At 48.6% G+C, this 20,848-nt stretch overlaps 1 protein-coding gene across 1 annotated transcript; it reads left to right on the top strand.

Moving 5' to 3' along the window:
* The first annotated feature begins 464 nt into the window (after positions 1 to 464).
* Positions 465 to 12,221, top strand: Adamts4 (ADAM metallopeptidase with thrombospondin type 1 motif 4). Its single transcript, XM_036201870.1, has 9 exons — positions 465 to 2,411; positions 3,518 to 3,841; positions 4,049 to 4,181; positions 4,689 to 4,859; positions 7,126 to 7,412; positions 7,518 to 7,704; positions 7,962 to 8,137; positions 8,965 to 9,140; positions 9,619 to 12,221. Exons 1-9 carry the CDS (start codon positions 1,731 to 1,733, stop codon positions 10,043 to 10,045), a joined length of 2,562 nt encoding a protein of 853 aa, XP_036057763.1. The 5' UTR covers positions 465 to 1,730; the 3' UTR covers positions 10,046 to 12,221.
* The last annotated feature ends 8,627 nt before the right edge of the window (positions 12,222 to 20,848 follow it).

Raw genomic sequence — 20,848 nt, 5'->3', positions numbered from 1 at the left:
TGGCCACAGGGTGGAGTGAACAGAAATTGCCCCACTTCTGAACCCCTTGCTTCCTTGCCTCTAGAGTCTGCTTTTTATCTCCTTAGTCGCCTCCAATTCTGAATCAGAGAAGTCATTAGCTCCCTTCTCTAACCCCCCCCCCATGAACCCACCAATCACTATCCGCATACCAGGTTCTAGGCTCCTGTTTCTCTTAGTACCCTCAAATGCCATTTGCACCCTCTCACTCTGCCCCATGGAGAATGAGGAGCCAACGACTGATTACTAGATAGTCCGGGAACTACTGGATTCGAAAGGTGTGTGGGTGGGAGGGAACAAGATTGACTGAGTGACTCTGGTCCCCAAGACAGCAGGCCTTGTCTAGGTGAGAGGTGGCTGACTTGAGGAAGGGGGAGGGTTGGGGATAGTTGGGACTAGGTAGGAACAGGGCCAAAAGCCTGGGGGAAGCTACTGGGAGCTGAGCCAGGGGAATGGGCAGTCAGGAAGTTGGGGAGGAGGAGGCCTAGGATGGAATGGCTGTCTCATTCCTTTGGATAGGGTAAGGGTAACTCAGGAATGCATGAGAGAGAGAGAGAGAGAGAACAGAAAAGATATACCCTGTGTCTTCCTCTTACAGAAAGAAAAGTAATAGACTTCTCCTTTGTCGTCTGTTTATTTCTTATTCCCGTTCCAACAGAAAGGTCCTGACAGCTGTCTCCTGCCTTCTTGTCTCTACTGCCCCTTCCTTCTTCTTGGTCCCATCCTCTCTTCTCTCTCTTCATTCTTCCTTACCTGTTCCCCACTTCCTTTTAAAACCAGACAGCTTGGCCCTAGAAATCAGCCTCTGGGATAGAGGTCAGCGTAAGTGACACCTGATGGAGTATAGGCTGTTCCAGACTGGACAGCAGGGACATAAATTCTCCCCAGGACATAATCTCATCCGTGTGTGTTGCCCAGGCCCTTTCCCCAAGTCCCTACATCCCTTGGGGCTCTGTCCCACCAAAAAGGGAAAACATAATTCCATCTGTGTTGTCCAGGCCCTTTCCCCGAGAGTCTTTACTTCTCTTGGGGCTCTGTCCCATCAAAAAGGGAAAGAGACAGCTGAGAGCTGGTGGTGGGATTTGGGAAAAGGATGTGTCATCCACTGGCTCAGTGCCTATAATGCATCTGGCTGCTAGAGATTCCCTTCCCCTGGGCAAGTCCCTCCTATTTTTTTTTTTCCTGTCTTTTTTTAAGGGAAGCAATGATACATCTATCCATCTGAATCCCACTGACTGAGCTTCTGCTGAGTGGCTTACAGAACAGCCAATCACACACAGAGGGAGGCTCTGGATGCTTAAAAGAGCTGGCGGGGAGAGAGGCTGGGGAGAACCGGGGGAGACCCACTGATACACAGAAAGGAAAGAGACGGAGAAGGAGAGAGACAGAGACAAAGAGACAGCAAAAGGAGGCAGAGACAGAGCAGGCACTGAGACAGAGCCACACAGCTGGGCAGAGGGAGAAGCCAGAGAAGCTGAAGAAGACACAGACAGGGAGAGACAAAGACCCAGGAGAGAAGGGCACAGGAGGAAGTTTTGGAGGAGAGGGGTCCCTAGGCACTTTTCCTGAGCCCAGGGGCTATTTTCTTCGTTTCCTCTGAACGTCTCTAGCCCCTCTAAAAACTTCGCCTCAGATTTTGGCACAAGTCCGAGCCCCTCCGGCTTTAACGAGGAGCTTTCCACAGTTAGGGTGTGGAGGATTTGGTGCCTCAGATGGCCTCAACCCATCCCAGCTGCAGCACCGGTACCATGTCCCAGATGGGCTTGCATCCCGGGAGGGGCTTGACTGGTCACTGGCTGCGAAGAGTCCAACTCTGCTCGCAGCTTCACACTGTGCCTGTGCCTTTCTCTGGTCTGGTGTGGTGGCGGCTGCTGCTGCTGCTGCTGGCTTCCCTCCTGCCCTTTGCCTGGTCAGCCCACCCCCTCCCCCGGGAGGAGGAAATCGTGTTTCCAGAGAAGCTCAATGGCAGCATCTTGCCTGGCTCCGGTACCCCTGCCAGGCTACTGTGCCGCTTGCCAGCCTTTGGGGAGATGCTACTCCTGGAACTAGAGCAGGACCCTGGGGTGCAGGTAGAGGGGCTGACGGTGCAGTACCTGGGCCAGGCACCTGAGATGCTGGGTGGGGCAGAGCCAGGTACCTACCTGACTGGCACTATCAACGGAGATCCGGAGTCGGTGGCATCTCTGCACTGGGACGGGGGAGCCCTACTAGGGGTGTTGCAGTACCGGGGGGCTGAACTCCACCTCCAACCTCTGGAGGGAGGCACCCTTAATTCTGCTGGGGGACCAGGGGCTCACATTCTCCGCCGGAAGAGTCCTGCCAGCAGCCAAGGTCCCATGTGCAACGTCAAGGCTCCTTCTGGGAGCCCCAATCCCATTCCCCGAAGAACCAAGGTAGGCAGCCCCGGGGGTTTTTGTCCTGTGTCACCTCCCGCCATGTCTGTCCTACTGACCCCTATTTGCCCTCTCTCCTCTCACTTCCTCCACTTCTCGCTTTCCAGCTTTTCTCTCCTCTGCCTTTCCTCTCTCTGCTACTCTTACTTTGGAAAGTGTTGGCTTCTCCCTGCCTCAGCCATTTGCTTTGCTCCGAGGATTCCCTGAGGTAAGTAAGTCAGATTCTCTGGGCCGGAATGACCTCTCCCCCTCCCTACCCCGCCCCTTCCTGGCCATGGAGTCTCCTGCTGACACAGTTCCCAGCAGTTCCCTGCTCTCCTAACAGCCTGTTGGCCTAGGCTCTTTTCTCTGCCCCAGTGATTTTTACCCTCACCCCCAGCTAGAGGAGTGAAGTTTGAGGCCTGAGGGATTGTTTCTTTTCTTTCTTTTCTTTTTTTTGGCTTCTGACGTTGCCTTTAAAATTGTTCTGGCAAACTGCAAAGTAGGCAGGCGAGGAGAGGCATCCCATACCTCTGGGTCAATCCTCTTCCCACACTCACTGTGGGCTGACTGCAAGGCTGCCTGAGGCGCCATCCTTTCCTCCCTCCCACTCCTGGGTCTCCCCCTTTTTCTCTCCCACCCCTTCTCTCTAGCTTTAATCCAGACCAGACGCTCCTTCCACACCCGCCACGCTGAGATCTGGCTGTGGCCCTAGCTGCTGACTGAATTGTTCCTCCAACCACACAGGGCAGACACGTTGTCGTTGTCCCAGCCCAGCCCTCTAGCTGCGGTCCTACAACCCCTGCCACACTCAGAGACCCTAGTGCCCCTCCCCAAGAACTCCCCAGCTGTTCCCCTCTGGGGCCCACTCAGCCCTGAAACGTGGCAAGCCTTCTCCTCTTTCAGAACAACAGCTGATTCTTTAGCATTGCCACAAAAGCCCTGGGATTTGGGGTTAGGGGGAAGGTCCAAAGCAGTCACTTCAGGAATCCTGTGGGGTATGTGAGGGCCAGCTGACTCTGCTGAGTTCTGGACCCTGGAAGAGAGGGAGAGGAGAAGGGATCCATGGATCTGGAAGGCTATTTCAGGGACCTCCTCTCTCTCTCTCTCTTTTTTTTTCTCTTCAGCGCTTTGCTTCTCTGAGTAGATTTGTGGAGACACTGGTAGTGGCCGACGACAAGATGGCGGCATTTCATGGTACAGGGTTAAAGCGCTACCTGCTGACTGTTATGGCAGCGGCAGCCAAGGCCTTTAAGCACCCAAGCATCCGAAACCCTGTCAGCTTGGTGGTGACTCGACTAGTGATCCTGGGGTCAGGCCAGGAAGGGCCCCAAGTGGAGCCAAGTGCGGCCCAGACCCTGCGTAGCTTCTGCGCCTGGCAGCGGGGCCTCAACACCCCTGAGGACTCGGATCCTGACCATTTTGACACAGCCATTCTGTTCACCCGTCAGGTAAGGCCCCAGTCAGCACCACCACGTGCAAAGAACCACAACACAAAGAGACACTGCCAATACACAAACCATGACGGAAAGGCTATCCCTGGAGTTGTGCAACATGTACCTGGCCCCAGCCATACTGCCATGGGGTGGCTTGACCATGCTGGGTACTCAGCATCTAGGTCCTCACTAATCTGCATCTTCTGTGCTCCTTCTCTACAGGACCTGTGCGGGGTCTCTACTTGTGACACTCTGGGTATGGCTGATGTGGGCACAGTGTGTGATCCGGCACGGAGCTGTGCCATTGTGGAGGATGATGGACTCCAGTCAGCCTTCACTGCTGCTCATGAACTGGGTAAGGGGGTGCTGGGGCAGTGTGGCACCTGAAGTGGATGTGAGGGGTACTGAGGATGTGATAAGGAGATAAGGGGCTCTAGAGAGTGCAAATGGGGGGTATTCTCCTCCTCCTCCCAGGTCTAGGTCCAAGGTCAATAGCCTTCTCTGTTCTGGGTGCAGACAAACAGATTTTTCTATTATGTAAAGCAGCAAGTGGGAACTACTTTGAACTGTGTGTATGTGCATGACTATACATGTTTGGAAGGGGAGAGAGTAAGAGAATGGGGTTTGAGGATTGGGAATGTCAGCTACAGTGGAAAATAAGCAGAAGGGGCCTTTCCTTTGGAGAAGAGAAGACAGAGCAATAGGAGCTACACATGGAACCTTCTGAGAACTAGCCGGGGGTCTGAGATGGGGGAGGGGAGGTGGCTCTGATCATCACCGGCTGCAGCCAAGTTTATGATAGACGCCCCCGGCGGACACAGGGTGGAACCCTTGGGCGCTAGCGGGACCTCTTCTCTTACAGGCCATGTCTTCAACATGCTCCACGATAACTCCAAGCCATGTGTTAATCTGAATGGGCATGGGGGCTCCTCGCGCCATGTCATGGCTCCTGTCATGGCTCACGTGGATCCTGAGGAGCCTTGGTCCCCGTGCAGTGCCCGCTTCATCACGGACTTCCTGGACAATGGCTATGGTAAGCAGGTGACGCTTTCCTCAAAGTGAGACTCGAGTCCTGCCACCGTGCTTTCATTTCTGGAACAGTCTCTACGGGCCCCACTGACTCCTCCATGTGTGTTGCCTCTGCTGGGTGTGATGGGATGTGGAATGCTGCTGTACTGGTGTGGTTCCCACTTCCTAGGAGAACAAGTAAGGAGGCAAATGTTGGCTCCATGCAATTAGAACTGACTTTTTTAAGCTGGGGTGCTGGCGCTCACCTTTGATCCCAGCACTCAGGAGGCAGAGGCTGGGGGCGTCTCTGAGTTAGAGGCCAGCCTGGTCTATAGAGCGAGTTCCAGGACAGCCAAGGCTGCACCGAGAAACCCTGTCTCGAAAAAACTAAAAACCAAAACCAAACCAACCAAACAAACAAAAAGAATTGACCTTTTAAGGACTAGAACTGTCCAATGTTGAAAGGGACTGGCTGTAAATCATGTAATTACCTTGTCGTTTGATAAAGTGCACAAGACAGCAGAATGGCTTTCTCCAGACAAACTTTGGTTGTTTGTTTGTTTTTCTTTTTGTTTTTTCGAGACAGGGTTTCTCTGTGTAGCTTTGGAGCCTGTCCTGGAGCTTGCTCTGTAGACCAGGCTGGCCTCAAACTCACAGAGATCCACCTGCCTCTGCCTCCCGGGTGCTGGGATTAAAAGTGTGTGCCACCACTGCCCGGCTCAGACTAAGTTCTTTTACTTTATTTATTTATTTATTTATTTATTTATTTATTCATTCATTCATTCATTCAGAGCTGAGGACCGAAGCCAGGGCTTTGCACTTGCTAGGCAAGTGCTCTACCACTGAGCTAAATCCCCAACCCTTTATTTTATTTTTATTTATGCATATGTATGTGTGTGTACATGCTTGCAGATGCCCATGGAGGCCAGAAAGGGTGTTGGATCCCCTGGAGCTGGCAGCAGTTTGTGAGTCACTTAATGCAGGTGCTGGGAACTGAACTCCCGACCTCTCCAAATGCTCTTAACTGTGGAGCCATATCTCCAGCTCCCCAAAGTTGCTGATTAGAAGCATTCTCAAGAATTCTTTAGATGGGCATAGTAGCACATGCCATTAATCCTAGCACTCAGAAGCAGGTGGATCTCTGTGAGTTTGAGGCCAGCCTGGTCTATAGAGTGAATTCCAGGACAGCCAGGACTGTATAAAGAGACCACATCGATTTAAAAAAACGGTAACATATGCCTATAATCCTAGTATTGGAGACACTAAAACAGAAGGATTGCCTCATGACTCCCAGGCAAGCCTGCGCTATGCAATAGTGAGTTCCAGGCTGGCTAATGCTGTAGAGTGAAACTCTGCCCCGGAAGCTTACAAACAGGGCCAGCAAGATGGCTCCGCAGGTTAAGGTACTTGCTGCCGAGCCCGACAACCTGACGACCTCTGCAAATTGTCCTCTGACCTCCATTCATGTGCTGTGGCATGTGCAGACTCCATTCCCCTGAGATAAGTGGCTATAATCGGAAAAAAAGTTGTAAAAGCCCAAATACTAGAAATAATAATAATAAATTCTATGGTGAGTAAGATTAGGTAGAGGCTGGGCGGTGGTGGTGCACGCCTAAATCCCAGCACCCAGGAGGCAGAGCCAGGCAGATCTCTCTAAGTTTGAGGCCAGCCTGGTCTACAGAGTGAGTTCTAGGACAGGCACCAAAACTACACAGAGAAACACTGACTCGAAAAAGAAAAAGAGTTGAGGATTTAGCTTAGTGGTAGAGCACTTGCCTAGCAAGCACAAGGCCCTGGGTTCGATCCTCAGCTCCAAAAAGAAAAAAAAAAAAGAAAAGAAAAGAAAAGAAAAAAGTTGGGCGTTGGTGGTGCACACATTTAATCCCAGCACTTGGGAGGCAGAGCCAGGTGGATCTCTGTGAGTTTGAGGCCAGCCTGGACTACCAAGTGAGTTCCAGGAAAGGTGCAAAGCTACACAGAGAAACCCTGTCTCGAAAAACCAAAAAAAAAAAAAAAAAAGAAAGAAAGAAAAAGAAAAAAATCAGAAGTGCCTTTGGTTCCTATGCTGATTGAGTTCTCTGTTACATACAGACACGTCTAAATATACTAATAGCCTGTACCTCACAGAACTGTGACTAGTCAGTGAGATAGTACGGATCAGGGCTTTGCCAGTCTGATCGCATAATGAACATCCAATGCAGTGTAGCTGAGGGTACCTTAGCCACCACAGCTGGCAATCCTCAGTGCCCACCTCAGGTCCTTGCTAACTTTGTACCTTACCCTCCTTTCAGGGCACTGTCTCTTAGACAAACCAGAGGCTCCCCTGCATCTGCCAGTGACTTTTCCTGGCAAGGACTATGATGCTGACCGCCAGTGCCAACTGACCTTTGGGCCTGACTCACACCATTGTCCACAGCTTCCACCACCCTGTGCTGCCCTCTGGTGCTCCGGCCACCTCAATGGCCATGCTATGTGCCAGACGAAGCACTCACCCTGGGCTGATGGTACTCCCTGCGGACCCACACAGGCCTGCATGGGCGGCCGCTGTCTTCACGTGGACCAGCTCAAGGACTTCAATGTGAGACCTCAGGGCATGGCTTGGGCAGACGGCCTGCTGGAAGGAGACGGGCCCTAAACTTAGGAGAGAGTGGGCTCATCCCGCTTCCGTTCTGTGCCTCTGCAGATTCCACAGGCTGGAGGCTGGGGTCCCTGGGGACCGTGGGGTGACTGCTCCAGGAGCTGTGGGGGTGGTGTCCAGTTCTCCTCCCGGGACTGCACAAGGCCCGTCCCCCGGAATGGTGGCAAGTACTGCGAGGGTCGCCGTACCCGCTTCCGCTCCTGCAATACTGAGAACTGCCCGAGTGGTTCAGGTGAGGGTTTGGAAGGGGCCCTGGGAAGGGGGAGGGGGGGTAAACAAGAAGGGCTGTCCCCTGAGGGCTGAACTGAGGTGCTGATTGACTCTGCTGCTGGGGGCAGGTTTCGTTATCTTTCCAGAACTGTCCCTGTGAGCAATCTGTGAGGGAGAGAGATGCCACCACACTGGCTGAAGTTCTGAGGGGCTAGATGGAAGGGTGCGTGGGGTAGTGTGAGGAGAGAGCGGCTCAGTCTGTCCATTTCATCCCTACAGCACTGACCTACCGTGAGGAGCAGTGTGCTGCCTACAACCACAGGACTGACCTCTTCAAGAGCTTTCCAGGACCCATGGACTGGGTCCCACGCTACACAGGTGTAGCCCCTCGAGACCAGTGCAAACTCACCTGCCAGGCCCGGGCACTGGGTTACTACTATGTATTGGAGCCACGGGTGAGGACCAGAACCACTCAGGCCCAGTCAGGGCTTACACACTTCCCAGGGATCCTGCTGATTTCTGATAAATACATTTTAAAAAGTCCCTCCAGACCATTGCTGGCATTCATCACGCGTGTGTCAGCCTACAGATTTACTCAGTCTTGTCTGTCCCCGGGTGTCCAGGAGAACAGATGCCTGACTCGATAGGCCACTGGTGAAGCTACTCTGGCTTGTCATATCTCTTTCCTTCCCTCCATCTCCATCTTTTTACTCTGGTGAGAATGGAAGCATGTGGCGTTTTGGAGAGGTCCTTGACTCTCCTTTCCACGGAATCCCCTGTCAAAGTATTGACTCTTGGACAGCCAGTCCCTCAATGGACAGACTTCCCAGAAATCACTGCCGTCTGGACACTCCCTTTGTCTTATAGAGTGACCCATTCAAGGCAAAACAAGCCCTACCAGCTTCGGCCTCCTCCCCTTCCCCAGTAGTCGATAGAAAATTCCTACAGGTTTGTTGCCCTCTAGTGTCTATCTGGAGGCCCTACCACTAAGTTTAGAGTTTGTGATCAAAACCTCAGAAATTCACCCTTAGAAATATCATGCAGTGATTGTGTGACTTAGATTTATGTTTATAAAGCATTTTTGCACATCGCCTGATTGACAGTCAATGCTGGAAAAATGACTGTATCACTATCATTATAATCTCATATAGGCGAAGGCTCACTCTACATCCCCTTCCTTACCCATTTTTTTTTTTTCTGATACCACTTTCCAGATGTTTAGCTTACAAACTCCTGCTGACTTAGCAAGCACCCTTAACAATTTCCCTCCTCTGTTCTTTAGGTGGCAGATGGAACTCCCTGTTCCCCAGACAGTTCCTCAGTCTGTGTCCAGGGGCGCTGTATTCATGCTGGCTGTGACCGGATTATTGGCTCCAAAAAGAAGTTTGACAAGTGCATGGTGTGCGGTGGGAATGGTTCTAGCTGCAGCAAACAATCGGGCTCCTTCAAAAAATTCAGGTCCTTTCACGATTTCTGTTTTCCCCCTCTGCGTTCCCGGGTGCTGTTCTTGGAGCTAAGTGCTTTCCTGGTGACTCAACACTGTCTGGAGTCTAAGTGGGAGACAGATGAGCAGACAGTTACAAAGCAGTGCTCCACATGCTGAACAGAGAGGACACAGGATGCTGTGAGAGCCTTTGAAGGCTTCAGGGAAGGTTTCCCTGGGTGGTGACCTCTGAGCTAAGAGTAGGAAATGGACAGGCCCCAAGGAGGCCAAGACTGGAAAGACACTTGAAAAAGGAGCCGCAGTGGGAAGTGTCCAGAGGTAAGAGAGGGGAAGGCACACTAGCTGATAGCTCTGTTCTCAGGTGGACACATACCTCGTGTAAGCCTGAAGAGGCAGGCTCCTGACACACACATACACACTCAGACAAACACCGTAGGTCAAGCTGAAGGGATTCAGGAGATGCTAAGTTCTTCAACTGCTTTTTCCTCACAGGTACGGATACAGCGATGTGGTCACTATTCCTGCTGGGGCTACCCATATCCTTGTACGGCAGCAGGGCGGTTCTGGCCCCAGGAGCATCTACCTGGCCCTGAAGCTTCTAGATGGTTCCTACGCCCTCAATGGCGAATACACGCTGATGCCCTCCCCCACAGATGTGGTACTTCCTGGGGCAGTCAGCTTGCGCTATAGCGGAGCCACAGCAGCCTCAGAGACACTGTCAGGACATGGGCCACTGACCCAGCCCTTGACGCTGCAAGTCTTGGTGGCGGGCAATCCCCAGAATGCACGTCTGCGGTACAGCTTCTTCGTTCCACGGCCAGTCCCTTCAACACCACGCCCTCCTCCCCAAGACTGGCTGCATCGCCGGGCACAGATTCTGCAGATCCTTCGGAAGCGACCCTGGGCCGGCAGGAAATAACCTCACTGTCCCGGCTGCCCTTTTGGGGTGCCGGGCCTCGGACTCATCTGAGAGAATGAGGGGGGTTTCTGCAGCTGCCTCATGCTCAAACACAGAAGTGCTGTAGAGGGTGAGATCTGCCCCGCCTCTGTGCCCTAAACTGCAGGCTGGCCCTGCCCTGGCTTCCTGCCCTGGGAGGCAGTGATATATAGATGAATGGAAAGGGGCTAGGAGACAGGCCCCTATCTAAACTGCCCCCTCTGCCCTGCGGGTCACAGGAGGGAGAGGGGAAGGCAGGATGACTCCTGGATCCCAGTTGTATTTATTTAGTATTTATTCACTTTTATTTAGCACCAGGGAAGGGGACTAGGGCCTTGGGGAAACTCAACCCTTATAGCCCCACCCTAGTTATGAAATCCAGGGTGGTGGTGACAAATATAAGTGGTGTGTGTGTGTGTGTGTGTGTGTGTGTGTGTGTGTGTATGAGGTACAACCTGCCCTGCTTTCCTCTCCCTGTTTTTGTTTTGTTTTGTTTTGTTTTGTTTTGGGGGGGGGGGGGGTGGAAGACCGGGAAAGGGAGAGCCAAAGGTAGCATTGGCCTTCAGTGAGTGAGGGATTATCATATTTTTAATGTACATATTGAAGTCTGCTATTTATATGCTCCTTTTGGGGTTAGACAAATGTGGGTTGCACCTTGGCTCCACATCTTTGAGCGTTTGTTTTCTTGTTTGCCAATAATAATCCCTCCCTTAGAAATGTGTTATAAGGGTTAAGTAATGTAAATAAAGAGCTAGCATAATGCCTCACCCTCAATGGGTGCTCACCAATTCCAGCTGCTGTTACTGTCACCCTTGTCTGTGCACACTCACCCTCCATGGAGGGTCTGCAAGGCACTTAAAGCCAACGGGATCCATGTCACTTCTGCCCATCTTTATCCCCAGGCTCTGCTTGGTAATGCTCTACTTAAGACTGGGAGAGAGGTCGAAAAAACCCATCCTGTCCATTGCTTCTGTAGACACACAGTCACCTGAAGCAGACACAATAAACACTTGGCAACTACAGCCAGCAAGAACATGAAGATACAAAACCCAAATCGGCCCAAGTCACTCCACACAAACAAGTGCTGGGATGAGACTAGAGCGATCATGTAAGCGTGATGGTTGAAGGAAGGGATGTTGCAGTAGCCTCTTGGTACTCCAGGAGTTGATGTATCTGAATTAGAGCTAGGATTCAGCATCTTTTTACCTGGGTGATGTTGGGCAAGTCACTCACACATGACCTTGGATGGTAAGTATATGGAAGCGGGTCAATAGTAACTGCTCCCACAGCATTGTGCTCAAGGATTTTCAAACAGTAACATGAGAGGTGACCTTTGTGATGACTAGCTGGGACAGTGACACCAGAATCAATCAGTGTAAACCCAATGGACTTCTTGGAAGATGTGAGGTTAGAATGGAATTCAATGAGAGGAACAGGATGTGGTTTGGTACGCAGTAGACAGCAAAGCAAGGGGGGGGGGAAGGCATGGAGAAGATACTAAGAAGAGTGGAGCCATCTGTTCAGTGGTGGCAGAATGTGAGGAGCAGCATTGTGCTGGATCTTCTTTCCTTGAGGAATAACCTGGTCAGTCTTGGGTGTGTTACGGATGGGACAGGGGTGGACAAAGGTGTCATGGAGAACTTTGAATGTTAAGTGGCACATGCAGAACTGCTAGGGATTGGAGAAGAAACTGAATACTGAGGTGGGAAGGAGCTGTGGGTAAAGAAGACCCTGAGGTCAGGGTAGACCGTGGAGAAACCAAAGGCATCTAGCTCTGCCATACCACCTTCAGTGGGAACTGCCAGATACGACTTGAGATGCAGGGCAGGGGCTCTGAGGTTAAGAGGCAAGCACAGAGGTTGTGGCTGTATGTCTGTACTCTATTTAGTGGAGCTATGTTGTGGAATGCTATGGATTCTGCTCATTGTTAATAATAAAGCTGATTAGCCAATAGCAGGGCAGAAAGAGATTGGGCAAGACAGCCTGACATAGGGAGAATGCCGGGAGAGAAGGGTGGAGTCAAGACAGTTGCAGGAGATACCAACAAGCCACCCAAGAAGCAAAATGCTAGAGGAGAGGTAAAGCCACACGCTACATGACAATACATAGATGGATAGAAATGGGTTAATTTAAATGTAAGAGCTAGTTAATAATAAGCCTGAGCTATCAGCCGAGCATTTTGTAATTAATGTAAGCTTCTATATGTTTATTTGGGACCAGGTGGTTGGTACAAAAACCTGCCTCTGTTTATAGTGGAATATTAGTTAAACTATGTAAAGATGTGCTGCATTTGTTTAACTATGAAAAGATGCATTGCCGTTTTACCTTGCCTGATTGCTCTAATAAAAAGCTGAATGGTCAATAGCTAGGCAGAGAAGGGATAGGTGGGATAGGAGGGCTGTTGCGTAGATAGAAAAGGGGCCAGCGATAGACTAAAGTTTTCTGGTCCCTCCTGGTCTTTATAAAATAATCACTCAGAAGCTTAATATTAATTACAGATGCTGGAGAGATGGCTCTGAGGTTAAGAGCACTGGCTGTTCTTCCAGAGGTCCTGAGTTCAATTCTCAGTAACACATGGTGGCTCACAACCATCTACAATGAGATCTGGTGCCTTCTTCTGGCCTGCAGGCATAATACATGCCGGCAGAATACTGTATACATAACAAATAAGTCTAAAAAAAAAGAAGAAAGAAAGAAAAGAAAAAAAGGCACCAGGCAGTGGTGGTGCAAAAAAAAAAATTTTTTTTTAAATTAATTACAGACTGTTTGGTCTATGGCTCAGGCTTCTTGCTAGTTAGTGCTCCCATCTTAAATTAACCCATTTCTATTAATCTATGTTTTGCCATGTGGCTGTGTCATTACCAGTCTGCTGGCATGTTGCTCCTTGTGCAGCTGGCTGGCGTCTCTCTCGGCCACGCCTTTCTTCTCCCAGTATCTTTGCTTTGCTTTCCCACCTGGCTATAACCTGTCTTGCCATAGGTGAAAGCAGCTTCTTTATTAACCAATGGTAGCAACACATATTCAGAGCATACAGAAAGACCATCCCAGAGCAGCCAGCCACCTGGGGGCCCAGCCAGCCAGACATGGAAGAAGCAGGAAAGTAGGATGGAGAGTTTATCGATGAGGAAAATGAACCTCTGGGAAGCACACAGAAATTAACACAGAAATGGGTTCATTTAAGTTTATAAAAAGCTAGCTAGAAACAAGCCAAAGTAAGCTAAGGCTGAGCATTGATAATTAATAAGTCTCCGTGTCATGATTTGGGGGCTGGCAGTTCAAAAAAAGCCTGCTACAGAGCTGCTGGTGGAGTTTTCCTGTCCCAGTGGCCTGCTGCCCCGGCCAGCGGGGTGTCAACAGGGCCACCCACCTGTGGGAGCAAATGACAGGACAGGGGACACAAGAGACGGACAGCAAGACAGTATTCTGATCAAGCCGCCAAACTTTATTTTCCTCCACATGGCTTATATAGCATAAGAGGGGAAGGGGCAGGAAGGCGGGAAGTGGAAGGGACGTGGAAGGCGTGCAGAACGTGGGAGACGTGCAGGTCGTGCAACTGCAGGAAGTCTGCTAAGGTGACTGGTCAGGGGCCATTTGTTCTGTTGCTAGGCTACCTGACCATGGAATGCTCTTTACATTCGGTTGCCATGCACCTGACTGTGGAATGTTCTTATCTTTGGGAGCCTCTGGTTAGCAAACAGGTGTTACTGCCCTGGGGGAGGGGGGAAGGCGGTGGGTTTATGACTTATTCTCTGGCTTAGCTAGTACTTTCCATGGTTCATGTTTGGTTCCTGAAATCTTGGTCCCTAACAGCCTGCTCTCAAATAACCGACACAGAGGCTTAATATTAATTATAAATGCTTGGCCAATAGCTCAGGCTTGTTACTAGCTAACTGCTATATTTTAAATTAACCCATATTTCTTAACTGTGCTTTGCCACATGGCTCAAGGCTTGTTACCTCATTTTCTACATGTCCTGCTTCCTTGGTGGCTGGCTGGCATCTCTGACTCTGCCCTCCTTCATTCCATCATTCTCAGTTTGACTTTCCCGCCTAACTTTATCCTGTTCAGCTATTGACCAATCAGCTTGTTTATTAAATCAATCATAGTGACATATATTCACACAGTGTACAGAAGGGTTACTCTACAGCACAGAGTTAGGCTTTGCTGATCAGGTTCTATATGAGGCAGAGCTTTACACAGTGTCCTGTTCTTTACACCACCCAGCACAGTACCTGCTCACTCTGCAGCAGTGAGGGAAGGCCTGGCTACACTCCTCTCCCTTGCAAGCATGGCTCCCATTGCTGGTCTTGTTCTCGGGTGGGTCTTCTGGTCCTCTGACCAACCAGGCAGGAGGAGACAGGGACAGGAGAGTGAGATGAAACTGGTGATCTCCAGTTGCTTTGTCTAGCTGGTAAAATTGGACCATATGTTTATGGAACTTAATACCATGAAGTCATGGTACAAGCAGAGCTCTGTTCAAGTGAAGTCAAAATAAAAACACCAATGATATAGGACCCTGTCCTTAAAGAGCTCACACTGCATCCTAGGGAGGAGATTGTGCCTTGCATATGCACAAAGAGAAACAATGGGACAGTGCAAGGAACTATAAGATAAGGGCCAAACGGACTTTGCAGAGAATGAGCCTGGAACCTGAGCACCAGGAGCGCTCAGGAAGGTGGAGACTTGGTTGGGCTCTGGAAGGTAGATCATTAAAAATGATAGCCCTTCTCACATTTCCTTGTAAATCATTTTCACATAACTTATTTATTTTTTTTAAGATTTATTTATTTTATGTATGAGTGCTCTATCTATATGGACAACTTTATGCCAGAAGAGGGCATCAGACCCCACTAGAGATGGTTGTGAGCCACCATGTGGGTGCTGGGAATTGAACTCAGGACCTCTAGAAGAGCAGCCAGTGCTCTTAGCCTCTGAGCCATCTCTCCAGCCTCCACATAAGCTTTTTGTGTGTGTGTGGAGCTGAGGATCGAACCCAGTGCCTTGTGCTTGCTAGGCAAGCACTCTACCACTGAACTAAATCCCCAACCCCCACATAAGCTATTTTTAAAAACCACTTTGCTCACTAGACTGACACAAAGAAATTTTCACCTTGGAAGGTGGAAAAAGGAGGGTCAGGACTTCAAGGCCAGCTTCTGCTGCTACATCATAGTAAATTTAAGGCCAGCCTGGCTACACGGAATCTTATTTCAAAAGAAGAGGAGGAGGGCTGGGTGATGGTGGCTCAGGCCTTTAATCCCAGCACTCAGGGGGCAGAGGCAGGCAGATCAATACTTTCTTCTGGTCTTGATGTTTTTCTGTCGGCTTAGCAGCTACCCGTGAATCTATTGATATCTTAATTATCGTCTGTAGCCCCACAGCCTCTCAGTCAGCAACCCACCAGCCACTCAGTGGTCTTCCATTCCCTCAGCCCCGCTGAGCTGCAGCTGTGATATGTGGGTTTAAAGTAATACTCTTGTTCTATGTATCAATAAGACTCAGGAGTCAAAGGCTGGGGTAAAAACCTGCTAGCAGGGTTGGGGATTTAGCTCAGTGGTAGAGCTCTTGCCTAGCAAGCAAAGGCTCTGGGTTCAATCCTCAGCTCAAAAAACAAAACAAAACAAAACCCCTGCTAGCTCAGAGAGGCTCAGTAGCAACTAGCTGATCTGATCTTGCTCTTTGGTGGGAGACGCTTCAAGAGGTGAGTCTCTTCCCTCATCCCAGAACCAAGAGGAAGCTCAAACTCCAGTCCCCGACCTTTCCTTCCTGTGCATCTTCTCTATCCAAATTACTGGCTTTTCCATGGCCAATTCCAGCCAACCAGTTGTTGGCTCTGCCTCCTAATTCAAGGTATAACTTTACTGGGCAGTCCCAGGAGTGTAGGAGTGTGATCAAAATATCCTACAACATGGTCTCTGTAGGTACTAGGCATGCATGTGGTGCACAGACATACATGTAGACAAAACACTGATATCCATAAAATAAAAATAAATAAGCAAAAACAAATAAAATTTAGAAACTATTGAGTTTAAAGGCTACTTCTGTGATTGAGTGAGTTGGTGGACTTGTACAGTGAAAGAGGGTCAGAAAGAGCTAGCCGTTGAAAAAAAAAAATAAGGATCCCAGCCCTCAATGTCAGTCAACCCTTGACCCCTTTTAAGAATAATCTTCCATACTCCGCCCCTCCAGAGCCAGAATATAAGCTTCACATAATACCTATCCTGAAGCTGAGTCCAACAATCTCTTGCTACAAATGGAGGTGAGGGAATATACCTTTACATATATGGACCAAGATGAGCTTAAGCTCCCCAGTCTAAGTATTGCCTCTGTAGGTTTGAACTATGATGTGATATAGAAGTAGCAGAGGGGCTGGAGAGATGCTCAGCGGTTAAGAGCACTGGCTGTTCTTCCAGAGGTCCTGAGTTCAATTCCCAGCAACCACATGGTGGCTCACAACCACCTGTAATGAGATCTGGCGCCCTCTTCTGGCCTGCAGGCATACGTGCAGGCAGAACACTGGGTATATATAATAAATAAACAAATCTTTTAAAAAAAAAGAAGAAGAGGGGGTAGAAAGAGGCACTGAGACTGCTCAAGTATCTGTTTGTAAAGGTAAAAAGAGGGAGCAGTGAGAGACTTGAAAAAGAAGACGTAGTGATGGACAAGGGGTGTATTCCTTAAACAAGTTCAAACAGAGTTCGGACTATCTCATTTCATGAGAAGGCAAATGGTATACACAAAGACTCATTTGAACTGGGAATGACCAATTTCTTCAAACCCCTCCTGACAGTCTCACTTCTGTGGTTAGTGCAGAGGAAATCTGGGCTTTTGTCCAATCACTATTTTTGTGGTGGTGGTGGGAGAGCCAGGGTTTCTGGAGTGCTGTGGAATGGGTATTTATTTTTCTACATGAACCCTTGCTCCACTTCTTTCCTTTCCATACAGTACTTTTTTCCTGTCTCTCTGAAATAGTGAGTTGACAGTGATAAAGCAGTATCTCATTGGTCAGAGCTTGTCGGGAAGGGGCAAGGGAATGGATTCAAAGGATTAACATTTTATTGGCTAAGAGAATGATGCTTCTGAGCCAATTGAATACCTTCCCCAGTAACTGATGCTGGGGGAAGCCAAAATCTTTGGCAGCAAAAGTAACCAGCTGACAGCGGGAGGAAACCACCACTTCTAAATATGCTTAGAAAGAGGGGGGTCACAGGAGCTGGGAGCAACACTACTCAACAACATCCCCAGACAGGGCCTTATATGGGGACAGGCTCAGAGTACTTAATTGGCCTTGGGAAGGAGAGGAGGGTGGAAGTATATTGAAGCATCCTTTATAGTCTTCAACTAACAAAAGGCCTCATGAACTCTCAAAAACAGTGACACACACACACACACACACATACACACACACACACACACACACCCTGACAGAGACATGTTAGGCACATTCTCTTGATAATACATATGCAAATATTCACCAGAGTGAGAGAGGGGGAGGGGGAGAAGAAAAGGAGGAGGAGAAGGATGAAGAGAAAAGGAGGAGGAAGAGGAGAGGGGAGAGAGATCAGGAAAACGAGTCTCAAGAATAAGGTAAAACGGGCTGGAGAGATGGCTCAGAGGTTAAGAGCACTGACTGCTCTTCCAGAGGTCCTGAGTTCAATTCCCAGCAACCACATGGTGGCTCACAACCACCTGAAATGAGATCTGGTGCCCTCTTCTGTATACATAATAAATAAATAAATCTTAAAAAAAAAAAAAAAAAAAAGAATAAGGTAAAACATCCTGCTGGGGGCAGGGGTGGCTCAGGGGTTAAGAGCACTGGATGTTCTTCTAGAGGTCCTGAGTTCAATTCCCAGCAACCACAGGATGGTTTACAGCCATCTATAATGGGATCTGATGCCCTCTTCTGGCATCAAGGCATACATGCAGATAGAGCACTCATATATATCAAATAAATAAATAGATAGATAGATAGATAGATAGATAAATAAATAGATAAATAAATAAGTCTTTTAAAAAATCCTTCTGGATGTGGTGGTACATTACTATAATTCTTGCACTCAGAAAGTTGAGGCAGGAGACTTGCCAGGAATTCAAGTTAACATAGGCTATGTAAGAAGACTCTGCCCTAGGCCAGGCGTGGTCTACAAAGTGAGTTCCAGGACAGCCAGGGCTACAGAGAAAAACTCTGCTTCCAAAAACAAAAAACAAAAACAGAAGAAGAAGGAGGAGGAGGAAGAGGAGGAGGAGGAGGAGGAAAGAAAGAAAGAAAGAAAAAAGAAGACTCTGCCTCAAAAAGCAGGAAAGGGTCTGAAGCAGTTCATTTGGTAAAGTGCATGCCACAGTGTACTTGTAACCCTAGAACGGGGTGGGAACAGGCTCTCCAAGAGTAGCTAGCCAGCCTGCTTAGCTTAAGCAGCAAATCTCAGGTTCTAGATCTGGTCTCAAAAGACTAAGTGAAGGGCTGAAGAGATGGCTCAGTGGTTTAAAATACTTACCACTCTTGAAGAAGACCAGGTTTGGCTCCCAGCCCTCCACACTGCAGCTCACAACCACCTGTAACTCCAGTTCCAGGGGTTCCAACACCCTTGACCGGTTTGCTGTGGGTACCAGGCATGTGTGTGGTACATGTACATACATAAAGACAAAACAGTCATACACACAAAATAAATGAATCTAAAATATGAAAAACAAATAAGTATATCTAAAAGAACAAGGTGAACAGCTCCCAAAGATCTGCGCCCAAAGCTGATTTATAGCTTCCACATATATGCATACACATTGACCACTATACACACACACACATCCCAAAAAAAGCAAGAAAATTTAAAAGGAAAGAACATTAAAAGGTCAGTTTTTGAAAGGATAGAACTTGGGGCTGGAGAGATGGCTCAGCGGTTAAGAACATTGACTGCCCTTCCAGAGGACCAGGGTTCAATTCCTAGTACCCACACGGCAGCTCACAACTGTCTGTAACTCTAGGGACCTGACACCCTCACACAGCCATTCATGAAGGCAAAATACTAAAGCTCATAAAATAAAAATAAATAAAATTTTAAAAAAAGAAAGAATAGATCCCTATCTGCCAGATGTGGTGGCTCATGCCTATAATCCCAAAGAAATTGAGAGGTTGAGACAGAAGGATTGCCATGAGTACTAGACCAGTGGTACTACCCGTTTCAAAAAGACAAAACAAACCAGTGCTAAGGAGGCAGAGACAGGTAAGGCCAGCCTGGTCTATATAAGTAAGCTCCAGGCTAGCCATGTACCACAACATCCAGTCACTTTTATTATTATTATTTTATTTATTTATTGGTTTTTCAAGACAGGGTTTCTCTGTGTAGCTTTGTACCTTTCCTGGATCTCGCTCTGTAGACCAGGCTGGCCTCACACTCACAAAGATCCACCTGGCTCTTCATCTTGAGTGCTGGGATTAAAGGCATGCGCCACCACCGCCCGGTTATTTATATTATTTTTAACAAAAAGATTTAACTATGTGTGTGAGTGTTTTGCTTACATGTATATATGTGTACCACATATATGTCTAGTGTCCTTGGGAGCCAGAAAAAGGCATTGGATCCCTGGTATTAGAATTACGAAAGATTGTGAGCTACTGTGTAAAGCTGCTGAGCATCAAGCCCAGGTCCCCTACAAGAGCAATGAGTGCTCTTAACCACTGAGCTTTCTCTCTAGCTCTAATAATACATTATTTGCATAAGATTTAACTCACTGTTGATTTCTACAGTAACTGTCTATGTGGCCTTCTTGACTTTTGTCTTTCTACTTTTTGCCTGTCTCAAACAAACAAACAAACAAACAAAAGCTCTACATCTCCATCAGAGAAACGTTCTAAGCAGAGCAATTCCATGCCTTTTTCTTGCCCTTCAGATAAAACCATGGCATTAAGAACTTTGGTGATGCACCTACATCCTCAGCTCTACACTCTTTTTAAGTGGTTTACAGTCTTTCCATTTTGTTTTTTTTTCACATTTATTGATTGACTACATATACATGTGTGGGCACATGTGTCATAGTGTAACTGTGTGGAGTCAGAGGATATCCTGTGGGAGTCAGTTCTCCCCTGCCAGTGGTTTTCGGGAATCAAATGCAGGTCTTTGGGTTTGGCATCAAGTGCTCTTACCTGTCGCCCATCTTCTTACTTTCCCGTGCTTAGAATATTTCACTCCCTGCTGAGTGCTCCAGTCGTCAATCTTGGCGTCAAACTGAGATTGTCATAAACTTGTTATGTTCTGACACTTAGAGCAGTAAGAGAGACTTTATTTGGGATGGCTGTATGAGGAAAAGGATGAGGGAAGCAGGGAGAACGGGTTGTGGGAATCTGACAGTCAGTCAGATGAGTCTGTGTCTGGCTTCAAAATGACACCACTAAGACAGCGGTCCTTGGCAAACTGACTTGACAGGATTCTTGCTGAAGGCAGATGGGGGTGATCAGATATCAAGGGGATGGTGCTACAACTCTTGCTAATCTGGTTTGGCAGGATTTTTTTTGGCTAAAACTGTTTGGGCAGGACCAAGATAGGGCCAAAGATAAGATCTAGTTAAAAAGAGGGCCTAGCAGAGTGTGTCTAACATTTGGTTAAGAAGAGAATCCTACCTGGTGGTGGTGGTGGTGGTGGTGGTGGCAATGTCTCAAGCCTTTAGTCTCAGCACTCAGGAGACAGAGGCACGTGAATCTTTGAGTTTGAAGCTAGCCTGGTCTACAGATTGAGTTCCAGGACAGCCAGGGCAACACAAAGAAACTCAGTCCTGAACTCCCCCCCAATCTTTTTT

This window comes from Onychomys torridus, chromosome 11, assembly GCF_903995425.1.
Source record: "Onychomys torridus chromosome 11, mOncTor1.1, whole genome shotgun sequence".
NCBI classification, from domain to species: Eukaryota; Metazoa; Chordata; class Mammalia; order Rodentia; family Cricetidae; genus Onychomys; species Onychomys torridus.
Note: the sequence above shows the minus strand (reverse complement) of the source record. Positions and strands in the feature narration are given on the sequence as shown.

What these genes read in the sequence shown, in the direction of transcription:
- Adamts4 (XM_036201870.1), top strand. Translation starts at nt 1,731, where the DNA reads ATGGCCTCAACCCATCCCAGCTGCAGCACCGGTACCATGTCCCAGATG. An exon ending in CCATTCCCCGAAGAACCAAG is followed by an intron (nt 2,412 to 3,517) that starts GTAGGCAGCCCC and finishes TTTTCTCTTCAG; the next exon opens with CGCTTTGCTTCTCTGAGTAG. An exon ending in CACTGCTGCTCATGAACTGG is followed by an intron (nt 4,182 to 4,688) that starts GTAAGGGGGTGC and finishes CTTCTCTTACAG; the next exon opens with GCCATGTCTTCAACATGCTC.